The 13853-nt window shown below is 36.5% G+C and overlaps 1 protein-coding gene across 6 annotated transcripts in view; it reads right to left on the bottom strand.

Moving 5' to 3' along the window:
- PTPRK (protein tyrosine phosphatase receptor type K) overlaps positions 1–13853 on the bottom strand; it is a 546316-nt gene that overhangs the window by 254605 nt on the left and 277858 nt on the right. For all 6 annotated transcript variants that reach the window (XM_082406089.1, XM_082406090.1, XM_082406087.1 and 3 more), the window contains exons 4-5: positions 9880–9961; positions 7264–7379 (exon numbers count right to left, since the gene is read on the bottom strand). In XM_082406089.1, the coding sequence (XP_082262215.1) occupies positions 7264–7379; positions 9880–9961 (198 nt within the window). The remainder of the gene's footprint in view (positions 1–7263; positions 7380–9879; positions 9962–13853) is intronic.

Raw genomic sequence — 13853 nt, 5'->3', positions numbered from 1 at the left:
GGCCTAGTCCCAACCCTGCCATAAACTATATTTACCTCTGCTTCCCATTGTGAACCTTACACTTCAAGAAGATTCTTCTCTTGATGTTCCTACCCCACCAGCACACACATACACTAAACTGCAGTGATAACCATGCCCACTTAATCCTTGCTTATCCAAGTCCTATATGTCCTTCAAAGACTCAATCAAACCTTCCTTAATGATTTCACCAAACACTCCAGTCTGTGATGCTCCCTCTCAACTCTGAAAAAGCGCTGGGCTTAGACTCCATACGATCTTTTCTTACTCGGTTATACAAGCATCTCTCAGGGCTGAAAGGATCTTAAAAAAGCATTCAGCCTCATGCTTAAATGTCCTCTACATCTCTATCAAGTACTTAACCAGATTATGCTTGGACACTTCCCCTAATTTTACTGCCTCCTACAGTAGCTCATTCTAGGTTTCAACAGCCCTACAATTACAAAGGTCTTCCTCATAATCAGCTTATATCTCTCACCAAACAGCTTCAAACCACTAGTTATTATTGTACTTTACTATCTATAAAAAACAAACTAAATCCCTCCTGTATATTCCCAATATTCTAAGATTTTAAGAAACTTATCCAGTCTCCCACAAATCTCAAGATATATTTATACAATGTACCTTTAGCCATTCTGACATTATTTCTTCAACTTTACCAAATGTCCTAGTAATTATATGCTGCTGCCTTTTGTTATTCTAATATTTCAGATATGTGTCAGCCACTCTTAGGGCCAATCTCGAAAACGTCAGAACTTTCACCAAGTCTAGACATTAGGACAATTTCACATTATCTCATTCCTTTCTCTCCCCACCCCCATGGTATCCAATGTGAGCTGATCATATATTAAATGTTTAATCAGTTTGGCTTTGAAATAGTCCTCTCAAATTAGTTCTCAATGAGTTGCCCACTGTAAACTGCATGTTTCTAGGCATAGATAAATTTCCTCCAACATTTTCACTTCATTATAATAAATGGAAAATTACCAGATTTTTTTTTTCTCAAAAAGAAATAGTTTCAGGGATAGTAAAATCTCTTGTGGAAATTAAACATGATACAAGATTCCAGGCACTTCATACGACAGTATAAACAGACACAAGAAAATACTATAGCATGGCAGCATCAAAAAGAGCTTTGTGAGCAATGACTAGTTGTAGTGATATATTTCACCAGATTGTAGTGATTGTAGTGATATATTTCACCAGATAAAATTTGAGTACTTTTGTACTCAAATTATTCATTTTTTTAAAAATCATGCTTCTCATTTCCAATGCTACATGACGATATTACCATGTAGTACAGGAACAAGGCTATTACATTTGCCTGGATAGATAAAACACTTTATGGTCAGAAGTTTCAGACCAACCATTTTCATTGACCCTCAGCTGGCAACAGTTGGTACTGCAAAAGGTCAGCCTCTCTCTGGTTGTTTTTTAGAGCAATCTGCACCTAATTATACTAATTTTACTCTCAATGTATTGCTTAATTATCTATTGCTCCAGAAGGAATGACATTTCCTTTGGCTGAGAAACTAGCTGTATCACAGTACATTAGCAGTGACGAGCCTCACCAAGGGCAAAGTGATGGCTGGCTTTCCTGTTTTGGCAGGCCTACTCAGGAGGTGCCGTGTCAGCACCTGGGGAGATTACTGACAGACTGGCCCAACTGCCACAGCTTTGATGGCAATCTGCATAGAATTACCAGTCACACATTAAACAGCCTCATTTCAATTCACCAAAACGAACGGTGCCACCAAATCTCCCCACACAATTCCCTGCTTTCAGTTACTCCGCTGGTGAATTTCTCTGTCCAACCCAATGATGCATGCCCACCAAGCTCTGTAATGATGGATGGAGTCATTAGCATTTTCGTTTCTACACTGAACCTGAGGCCAAAGCATATGGTCTGACAGATGTTCCAGCAATGGGTTCTATTTGATTTGTCATGTAGGTGTCCACCTACACCGGACCTTCATGAAAGAATACTAATTTATAAGTTACAGCCCAACCCGTTTCAACTCTTTCACATCCTCGAGCGTTATAACATGTTCTGATAATAGAACACTCAGAACATGCTTTATTCTATATTTCAGTTTACACTGATGATTAAAAATCACCCTTGAACCTAATCCAATTACTTCAAATGGACAAGATGGACAAAAATGCAGGTAATGTTTGTACTAGGCTATTGCCATCTACGGCAGGGGTCCCCAACCCCCGGGCCACGGACCGGTAAGGCTCAGCTCCCCATCGCTTGCATTGCCGCCTGAACCATCCCCGCCATCACTCGCATTGCCGCCTAAACTGCCCCCCTCCATCCGTGGAAAAACTGTCTTCCACAAAACCGGTCCCTGGGGCCAAAAAGGTTGGGGACCGCTGATCTACAGCATGATTAGTACTGCCAGTGATTTGGTTATTTGAGGAAATGTTTCATATACTCACTTTCTCCTCATTCATGGATAATTAAGGTACACTATATACAGCAAATTGGATAAATCTTAACTTCTGACAAATGTATATACACCCATAGACCCAAAGCCCCAATAAAGCTATATGACACTTACTTTACCTCAAAAAGTTTCCCTGCTCACTTCCAGTTCCTAATCACCCTCTACCCCAAGTCAAATACTGTTCTGATTTCTATCACCATAGATTAGCATCTATAGAGTCATAAGGCATGCACTCTTTTGTGTCTCTTCTCTTTCAGAAAGCATAATATTGCTGAGCTTTATAAATGCTGGTATCAGTAGTGCATGCTTTCTAATTTATTGCTGAGTAGTGTGAATGAACCACAAATTGTTTATCCATTCTCCTGTTAACGGACATTTGGGTTCTTTACAATTACTGGTTATAATGAATAAAGCTGTTATAAACATTCTTCCACAAGTCTTTTTGTGAACACATGCTTTTATTTCTCTTATGCAACTACTTAGGAGTGGAACTGCTGTGTCATATGTTATTGTTCCCTTATATATTCACTTTTTCCTGTGATCACTTTATCTACTATCCATATTATTGTGTTGAAATAAAAAGGACATGACTAAAATTTTTAACCCACGAACATATATAACCTATTTTTTTTCTTTCCTGTGAGAAAATTATCTGGTACCTCTCAGGAATATAAACAGATATTTTTATTATTTTATTTCACTATAAACTGAACATTGAAAAACATTAAACATAAAATTATACATTAAAATCTCACTTATGATCTTATTTCGTATAACCTGGGTTTTATCATAAGCCTTAAGTTATGATCCACAAATTCTCTACCATTGGGGGTTCCTTAGGAACACAAAATGGTATAGTTTTAAAACTTGTTGTAAGCATTAAAAAACATCTGTTCGCGTGGGGAAAACTGCAAATTGTAAGCTGAAAAAAAAAGTTGTGTTCATATCTAGAATGCAAGCTACTTCACTGAGTGTTACGAAAGAAAACGAATTTGGAAGTTCTCTAGGAGCAACTAAAGACTTTATCCTAACTCCCTTATCCAATATGAATGAACTGCATAACATACTTGCTGACACCAATGGACATTTTTTTTTACACTAGAGCATGATATATTTTATTGAAGGTATTTCTTTTGGTTGTGCTATATCCATTATGCATAATGCTACACCAATGGACTTTTAAAAACATTCATCCATATTGTTTTATGCATCAGTAGTTCGCTCAGCATGTGCAAGGAGGTTAATTTGGCTTATATATTTTGTCATTGTTTTCTAAATGTCTAGAGTGAATGACCTTCTTTTAAGACTCTCTAATTTTATAATCTGAGATCTTGCAGGAAAGAAAACTCCGTAAAGGGACTTCCCTAGTGGTCCAGTGATAAGGAGTCTGCCTTCCAATGCAGGGGATGAGGGTTCCATCCCTGGTTGGGGAACTAAGATCCCACATGCCGCAGGGCAACTAAGCCCGCGCACCACAACTACTGAGTTCGCGCGCCGCAAACTACAGAGCCCACGTGCTCTGGAGTCTGCACGCCACAACCAGAGAGAGAAAACCTGCATGCCACAACTAGAGGAAAGCCTGTGAGTGGCAACTAAGACCCGACGCAGACAAAAAAATAAATTAAATAAATAAATATTAAAAAAAAAAAAGAACACTCCCTAAAGATATAGCAGACCCACTATGATATGTCTTATGGACTATCCCAGATTATCTCAGGTAACTCACTGTCTGCTTTTTTGTGCTCCATTCTTTAATTTACCTAATTTGTATGTCATTTTAAACAATAAAAATGATTGAAATATCAATTGTAAGCTAAAGACAGTAAACAAGTGCGAAGTTATTCTCTAAATGTATTCTATACATAAATTACTTTAAATGTCATATACTATCAGGTATTCATGGCAGTTGTAGTGTATCATTTTTCATTTAAAATAGAAAATTGGACGCTTTCTAGTTTTTGCTCTTTTACACCATATTCAAACAACACTTACCAATTGAAGCTCAGTATTATTATATTATATAAGTGATTTGGAGGACATAAAAAGTTGATGGCCATTTTTATTACACCTGACCCTGGCAGGTGTAACAGCTACTCCATTATTCCATTACTTTTGTAATAGGATGCAAAGACCTTTCATTCTGAGTTACTTCAGAGTACATTCGTTCACAGCAGTCAGCAGAGATTTTAAGCAGTTGTTCTCACAATGATACTTAATTTAACGAATGATTTTTTTCCCACACAAAACTAATAACTTAAAAATTTTATATTCCTCCATGAAACAAAAAAAGGTGATCAAGGCCATGTTTCAGACCATCGAAAATAATGTAGAGACCTGGTTTAGCATCTTACAGCTGTAAGGGATTTTGGTCTCTACCCACATCTCCTTTTATAGATAAAAAAAATCTATGGCCTGGAAAAGTTCAATGAATTCTCTAAGCCAATACAATTAACTGGGTTATAAGAATTAGAGTTAGAATTAAGGTTAGAATTAAGAACTGGGCCCCTTGACCTTTAGGAAGTTGTTCTACACCAAGCAAAAATAACTTGACATCTATCTGTGTGTGTTGGCCTGTAGATGCACTGTGGAACCAAGATTCTTCTCCCTTTATTATGTTTCTACTAGTTTCAGCAAAAGATGGATCATTTTTTTTAATCATTGGCCACTTTCTGATTCACTCACTCTATAGATGCACACATATCAATTATATCCATATATCTACACCTTTATCTCTATATCTCAGTCTTATTTATTTGAAAACAACCCTAAACCAGGCAATTGATAATCTTCAATGTTTCTTAAATATGGAGAAGAATGATTCAAGAGAATAAGTTAAGGTAATTTAAGTGGTATTATTGAAAAAGGCAGGAAAGCTTTTTCATGAATAAGCATGTAAGTTGCTGAAGAATTGGGCAATGTCAAAATAGATGAGAAATATATAAATTCACCTTGGAAACTGTAAAGAGAAAGAAGAGGAGAAAAAAGAAAGCAGAACAGAAATTGAACAGAATATTTTTATCTCTCATCTTTATTTGAAAAATGGCAAGAGGAAAATTTTTTAAAACTATAATGAAATGAGCCAATTTACAAAAGTAAGAAACAAACAATAAACGAGTAGTATTTTGACTGCAACCCACTCAGACCAGCAGGGCCAGAAAGTCTTTGTTGCCACAAGGCAGCTGGTGTCTAAGTACACAAAACCCTTTTTATTTCAACGTCACATTAAATCCTGGGGTGTAAACCCAGGGGCAGACTGCGGAGTCTCTGGTTCTCCAAGACAAGACTATATAGATAACAATAAAAATCAAATGCCAAAAATGTCTCTACGTAAATGAAAAATGACTAGCAAAGTAATTAGAAAATATATCTAAACACATTCTTAATACTATCAATATATAGGCTGAGAGACAGAGAAAGTTAAGAGGGATTCTAACTGGATGTTTAGATGATGAAACAAGTTGTACATTATACAATACACTCTGCAGGAAGAATTATCTTATATTTAAATACTTGTAGTGGAAATTAGCATAATCACAGGGAAAAAAGGAGAGAGTTCATTTCCTTTTCACGTATTCAGGATGGTATCCTGATATCCACATATCAAATAAATTACAAAAGTAGCTATAATTAGATTTATATGAAATACATCTGTTATAACATCCGATTGGATGTGGGAATTGAATGAAAAAACACATTTATAACACCCAGTACAATATCAGGCATTATATTGGTATGATTTCAATAATCATTTATTATAATTATTACCCCAACTTCCTGAAACCTAATGATGATCCTTGACACTAATTTTATCTCTCTAAAGGTATCATAAAATAAAGCCTGATGTCTATGTTCAAGAAACTAAGCTAATGATTTTCCTTTTTGGTCTCTATTGGCATTCTCAGGAATTTAAAATTCTAACTAATTAAATCCCTTTCCTCATTCTGGTGCAAACAGAATTAAACAATAATAATAATAATAAAGGTGCTCAGAGAATATTATTTCTTACATTCTAGCTTCAAATATTTAGCTCAACAGTCATCTGCCCTAGGTCCAGCCTCAAGGCTTTAGTTGTTCTTAGCTCCTCCCACCTCCCCACCCACCTCTGCCCCAGGATTGACAGATATTCTCTGAAGATATGGCACATTCCTTAGTCACTGTTTTCTCACAGATTCTTTTAAAGCTCTTTATATGCACCATTTACATTTCCCCAACACGTATGCTAAACTGCAATTCATTAAATACACATTTATTGCGGATTTAATATGTGCAAGGCAAATATCTTGTCCTCAGATCTGTGATTAACCCTTATACACAAAAATCCTGAAAAAAATTCTAATTGGCTCTCTTCCAATTCACATTTCCAGAAATACTCCCAAAGGTTTCTTAAAATACTTTTGAAAACTTTATCAGAGTATGACAGTTCCTGCTTAAGTACTATGCTCTTGTAAGTTGTTTTCAAAATATTAAATGAGATTTTTTTCCTATTTTGAATGGATCTAGAAAAATTGTTTTTACAGTTTGGACACAACATTAGAGAATTATGATTCTCTAATGAGTTCATGAATAACTCACCCAAATACTTATTAACTATACACTGTTATATTTTTATTCATATTCCAAAAATAGAAATATCTGAAATGAATCTGCAGCAAATTAAATCAAACCTACACAAAAGACAACCTGTCACACACATATTCCACCCCCCACCCCCGCACACACATACACAGGGAGAAAGAATTTGTGATTTTTTAAAAATCAAGTGTACCCTTTAGTCCAGCTGCCAATGTGGCCTTACCTGCAGCCATAACTTGTTATGTACAGCGTCTCTCCCTGTAGCGATACACTGAAATGTAGCATTCTGCCCTGCATTGACCTCTACATCCCCCAGACGGAGGAAATGAGGAGATTTATCTGTGAAGGCAAGAAAAAAATGACTTTTTTCCACATGAAGAAAACATGCCGTGTTACTTTTTCCCAACAGAATAATGTTGTTCATACTTTTACCTTTGGCCAAGACTAATGTCGTATGAAAGAAAATTGAGTTTTCTCTGTGCTGAAAGACACTGTTGCCTCTCTCACGCTCAGTTCTCTTTTTTTAATAGCTTTATTACGTATCGCCCCATAATTGCTAGAGCAATTCTATACAGAGTGAGCACCCAACGATAACTGCTGGAGGACCCCCGTAGCATGTTGCATTAGGGTGATAATAAAACAGTTACAAGTCAAAGCAAACAAAAGAGATCAAATAGGCACAAAGCAGAGCGTAATAGAAAACTATAAGGAAAACATAGAATGACAGCTCAAAAACTGACAAATACATGGCCGTTGAACTATTAAGTTACAATTTAAGCAGTTACATCTTTCTTTTCTTTTTTAAAGAAATTTCAATAACTATAATCCTCTAGTACTTCAAAGAACAAGGTAAGGGACTGTTCTTCTTCCTCTCAGAGTATTAGCTTAACTGTTGTTAAATCCACCTCCTATTCCTTCATAGTCCTAAGAAAGTTACCCAAAAGAAGTATTAGACCAACAAAAAAGTGATGACTGCAATCAAAATATACATGAGTTATATGACTGTCAAACAAGCATTCTCTATAATTACCTTTTAAAACTGAAGCTTATTCATGTTTTCAACTGAAAGGAAACATAAACGGGAAAAGCTAAGCCTCAGTGAGTAAAGATAGTGCATGGAGGACCATATCACAATGAAACTACTGTTGTGCTCAATTTCTGTATTTTTTAACTTGTTTACTCATGAAAGCCTTTCTTTAATATCTTCTTTCAAGAAGTGTAAATGAACAGTAGATGGAAACATCATTCTCATATATGAATGGACTGAAGGAGCTTAGTAAACCAACTTGAACTTTGTGTGAGATACTTTTGTTCTCCTTTTTCTCAGAATACACCACATGTAATGAATCATTTGACCTTTGCCTGCTACATCTTTCTCCAGTGCCTCATCTCAGTAGGTGCTTCAGAAAAAGGAATGCTTGCACTAGAACACAAGCTAGAACAGTGGTTCTCAAATTGTGAACTCAAGACTATCCAGCATTAGTATCACCTGGGAACAATCAGAACCAGGCGAGGGGCCAAGCAATGTGTGATCTGCCACATCCAGTTGGTGATTCTGAGGCACACTAGGGTTTGACAACCAGTTAGCAGGAGCATGAGCCTTGGCCCCTGGCATGGTGCCCCCTGTGCATGCTGTTTATAAAGTATTAGAGAATTTCCACCAGGAGGGTTACTGAAGAGATCATCTAGAATTCATGGGCCCTATAAATCACTGCTGTTGGGAGATATAGCTTAAGTCTGAATTTATACCAACAGTTTTATGCCTGGCTCTACTGAATGCATGCAATAATTGTCTTTCAGGGTATGTGATATAAACACAAATGTAGTTACCCCATCTGAAGACCAATCAATGTGCATCTAAGGACATACCAAACTATGTGTTAATAAATTGAGTTCCTTGTTTTGTGTGCTTTCTATTGTTTTGTTGTTTAATATGAATTAGCCAGAAATTTATTATGACATTAAAAAATTAGTCTTAAGTTTGGAATGAGTTAATTCATTTTCTTCATTTCACCCCAACTTTCAACTTAGCAGATCACATAAGTTGGTGAGGCTTCTTTTTACTTTCTTTTCACTGAACTGATATGTTATTCTTTGCTTTCCTAGGCAATTTAATAATACCAAAAGATGGAATGAGTCCTACCTAGAGTTTCATTTACATTTTTAATTTTTTCTGTCAAAAATAATGTCAACTAAATAAACTGAAGATCTAACAGGCTTTATTAGGGGATTCATGAATCAGGCAGCATCCCAACTATTAATTATAAGACAGATCGAAGGGGTTGTACAAAATGGAAGGTTTTTATAAGAAGAAGAGTGGGGCAAGGGAGCTACTAGCAAAAAGAAAAGAAGTAATAATTTTTAGGCCAGGACATCTTCTTTGAGGAACAGCAAGGGTTTTATGATTCAGATCACCTCTTCTTTCTCTGGGAGATGGAGAGGGATCACAGGACAGATTATCCTACTGGTGCTTGACCATGAAATCCAGACTGGTCAATTAAGATAACATTTCTGGAAGAAGCTGAAACTGCAGTTGGATCAGGTATAAATCTAGGTTTTGTATCATGAACTTTTAGCATGAGTGATGCCATTTTTGGGACTGTGGTTTTCTTTTGAACAGTAATTAATTAAAAGAATCCTTTAACATGTGTAGTACAAGTCTGAAAAATATTTGATTCAAAAACTCTAGAAATATTTCAGTGTTCTTTTAAAACTGAACAAAAGGCTATGAGTAACAACAAAAGAGACAGCAATGACCAAGTGATAATCAATAGTCACTACCAATATAAGACAAGTGTTGAAAGGATATAGAAAAATACAGTTCTTAATCACAACCTACCACAAGGATAACTCAGGACTTGGATGTCATCAATGGCAATATAACCACTTCTCCCTCCTGAGACTTCAGCTTCAAATATTACCTGTCAGGAAGAAATAGAAAACACTTACAACAATCAATTTTAAGGAATTTTCACAGTGAAAGAAAAATAGCTATAACATACTTACGAAAATTAAAATTTAATTTTCATCCAATAAGAATTAAAATTTCATCTTATAATGTAATTTCCTAAACCTTGTACAGGTAAACAACATTTTTTTGAAGAGCAATTAAATTATTGGGGTCAAGCAGTTCTCACTAAATTTTTAAAGCAACTATTATTAAGTGTTGTAGATTTCCTGAATGGGCAATATACAGGCAGAATGAATAGGCAGATAGAGCAAATCTCATATCTCTACATTTTTCCCTTATTGACTTTTTCCATTTTTGTTATTTATTTAACATATATTGAGCACCTACAAATGTGCCAAGCAGTATGCTAACCAGCAAAGACATCAACTGATCTAAGCTTTTAAATAGCTGAATTTTCAAAGACAGAGGTCATCAGATAGATTAGTGTTACTCCAGGCAAAAGGAACCATATACAGTGGAATAGAACAGAACTCTGTGTTTGGGAAACCAAATGAATGTAATCTGTATAGTTACAAAGACTCAAGAGGGAAGAGATGAAATTAGAGAAGTAGGCATGGAAGACTTTGAATACCATGGGAGTGAAGTCAGGAGCATATCCTGTCAACGATTAATCAATTAAAAATATATATATTATTAATAAATATTTTAATAAATATATTTTTAAAAATCAATGTTCAAATATAAGCTAATGTTTTAGAATTTTGTTGTTACAGTCAATCACAGAACTTCGTAAAGACTTTCCCTTAGTAATGTGTGCTGTGACTCTTCAAGAGAAAACGGATTAAGCATGCCACATTTCAACATTTTATTTGACTATGGGCTCCTTTATTCGTGGAGAGACATAGGTTATCTTTGGAGTGTTTTGCAAAACATTTTAGGAAACATATTGGAAACTGATATTTAAAGTAGGAATAAAATATAATCTAATTGGTCTATTACAAATATATTTGGCTCGGGACTTCCCTGGTGGTGCAGCGGTTAAGAATCTGCCTGCCAGTGCAGGGGACACGGGTTCGATCCCTGGTCTGGGAAGATCCCACATGCCATGGAGCAACTAATCCTGTGCGCCACAACTACTGAGCCTGCGCTCTAGAACCCACGAGCCACAAATACTGAGCCCACGTGCCACAACTACTGAAGCCCGTGTGCCTAGAGCCTGTGCTCCGCAACAAGAGAAGCCACCGCAATGAGAAGCCCGTGCACCGCAACAAAGAGTGGCCCCCACTCGCTGCAACTGGAGAAAGCCCGTGCAGCAACGAAGACCCAACGCAGCCAAAAATAAATGAATAAATAAATAAATTTTAAAAAATAAAAATAAAAAAATAAAGAAATATATTTGGCTAAAAGGTGGAGGATGGCCCCAAAGAAGACTAGAAACAAACAAATAATATGCTAGTAGCAGTGAAAATAGAAAGATGAGAAGAAAAAGGAGAGATAAAAGAAATAATACTAAAGAAATAGACAAAATAGAAATTATTGATTCATTAGTTGTATAGAAATAATAGGAAAATTCTCATTCCTGGCCTGGGTCTCTAGGTAGATAATGCTATTGTCTGTTGTCCAGAAGGAGGAAACTTCCCGCAGGCCTCATAGAAATGGGACCTAAGAAGTGGCCAAAGCAGGTAGCTTTTATGCTTTTTAGACAAAGAAACAATAAATTTGTGAGGAAGCGACAGGAAACATTTTTGGGTGCTCAATTAGTGAAGAACCTAAACAGAGTTTGGACCTGGGGTAGTAAATTAGTGAAGTAGCAAGGTTTGTTTACACAGACTTTTCAGCTCCACATTCTCTATCTCTGATAAGAGATAAGGGTGATAAGGGTGTTCTTCTACCTCCAGATGCAGGGGGTACAACCTTTCACATGAGAGATTTATTTCCTGCTTTCAGAAAGACAGAAAGAAGGGTCAGAGTATCCCTCTTGCACTGGCCATTTCTTAAGAAACTCATTGAAAATAATCAGTACACCGCTGAGGCACATTTTGGGGCAGCCTACCCCATGCCCCAACACTATAAGGATGCCTAGCCAGAACACCTGATACAGAAAAAGATACAAATTTGAGGGAGAAGATAACTAAGTACATTTCAGACATTTCAGATGCGATTAGCCTAAGATACATATGGGGTAAATGCTTAGGAGATAACTAGACAGACATATCTCAAAGAGAAGAGATGGCTTTAAAATAAAGCTATAGATTTGGAAGTCATCATCACGGCAGTGAGTAAGCTATAGATCTGAAAGTTACAGGGATTGGTGAGTAAGACGGCATAGAAGATAAAGAGCAGCAAACCATGACATGGAAGGCAAGAAGACAGCCAGCAGAGGTAAGGCCAACAAAGTACGATTCAGACAGAATGGTCGAGGAAGGCACTCCCCCCAGTCAGGCAGGTCAACACTCCCAACAAAAGGATTAGAAAAGGCCAGATAAATTACAATGACCATAATTTTAAAACATCAGATATCTGCGTAAACAATGGCATCTAGATGAGCACAAATTTTAGGAGGACAGGATCTCTCCAATGTGATCCCCGGATCTTCTTTCCCATGGGACTATTTGCCAGTTCTGGAATCAGGCTGTGGTTCTAGCTCAGCACAGATTTAGGGCCTCTATGGGAGAAAGTGAAAACACTGAAGCTTGCTGTAACTGTGTAAAAATAGAACAACAAACTAGAAATTTAAGAGTCTGAATAAAATAGATGCAGACTATGGCAAAAAACATGAACTGTAGGAGAGAGGTCAAGGAAAACTAAAAAAGTATCAATTAAAGTTAGCCATTAAGGGTTCTCTGGTAACTTCTGACACAGTTTTACTGAAGTGGAGGGGGATAAGTTTGATTGTTTTTATTGTTTTTACTGAGCACTTACTATACTCAAGAGACTGTTCTAACTGAGCATGCTCATTCATGCTCACATCTGCTGTTGCTTCCCTCCTCTCTCTTTCTCTCTCTCTCTCTCTGCACACACACAAATTCATTACATCTTCACTACAATCATATGAGGTAGTTATTATTTTTATCCTCAGTTTAAAGAAAGTTAAGTGACTGCACCAAAGTCTAACAGCTAACAAGTCGTAGAGCCAGGGATGGACCCAAGTCAACCTCCAGGATCTAATCTTCCATCAACTTCCCTACACTTCCTCTCAAGATCAAGAAACAAACAGAGTAGAACATTTCATTTAAATAGACTTTAAATTTCCTTTAAAAGTTTAATATGTTAAATTTTTAAAGTGTCATTTTAAATAGCAAACTAATTAGATATTCTATTGACTAAATAGTATCATCAGCATTACATCCTTCCCATTCTCATACCATATCTACATCCACCCCAAAGCCAATGACAATGGGACACAGCAGGCTGGGTGGATGGTTCACCTCCCCTCCAATCACTCCCATCATAAGCTACCTCCTGTGTTAGTTCTTTTCTACTTCAAGTTTGCCCTTTATGACTATTAATTTCCCTGGAATAAGTTAAAGCTGAGAAGTAGGAGAATGAGGTTTTTGGGGGAAGACAAATACTTCATGATGAAAGGAGGGCTAATCTATAAAGACAGAAATATATGTGTGTGTATGTGTGAGTGTGTGTATACGTGAGTGTGTGTATACATATCATTTGCATTTCACATGAAGGTATTTGACATGAGAACAACTGTCATGTCACTTTCTAAATATTGGAACAAAGGTTTAGCAAGAAATAGAGGCGAGAAGTAGAGACTTTAAATAATGTATAACTTGGAGCAATTGTGGTACAGGCCACTTTCTTGGGGGTGAGAAAATTTGTATTTGACACCCAACTCTCCTATTTACAAATTCTTGAGCAAATCACATAACCTTTAAGAGACAAGTCCC

The sequence above is a fragment of the Balaenoptera borealis genome (assembly GCF_965194805.1).
Source record: "Balaenoptera borealis genome assembly, chromosome: 9".
Classification (NCBI taxonomy): Eukaryota; Metazoa; Chordata; class Mammalia; order Artiodactyla; family Balaenopteridae; genus Balaenoptera; species Balaenoptera borealis.
Note: the sequence above shows the minus strand (reverse complement) of the source record. Positions and strands in the feature narration are given on the sequence as shown.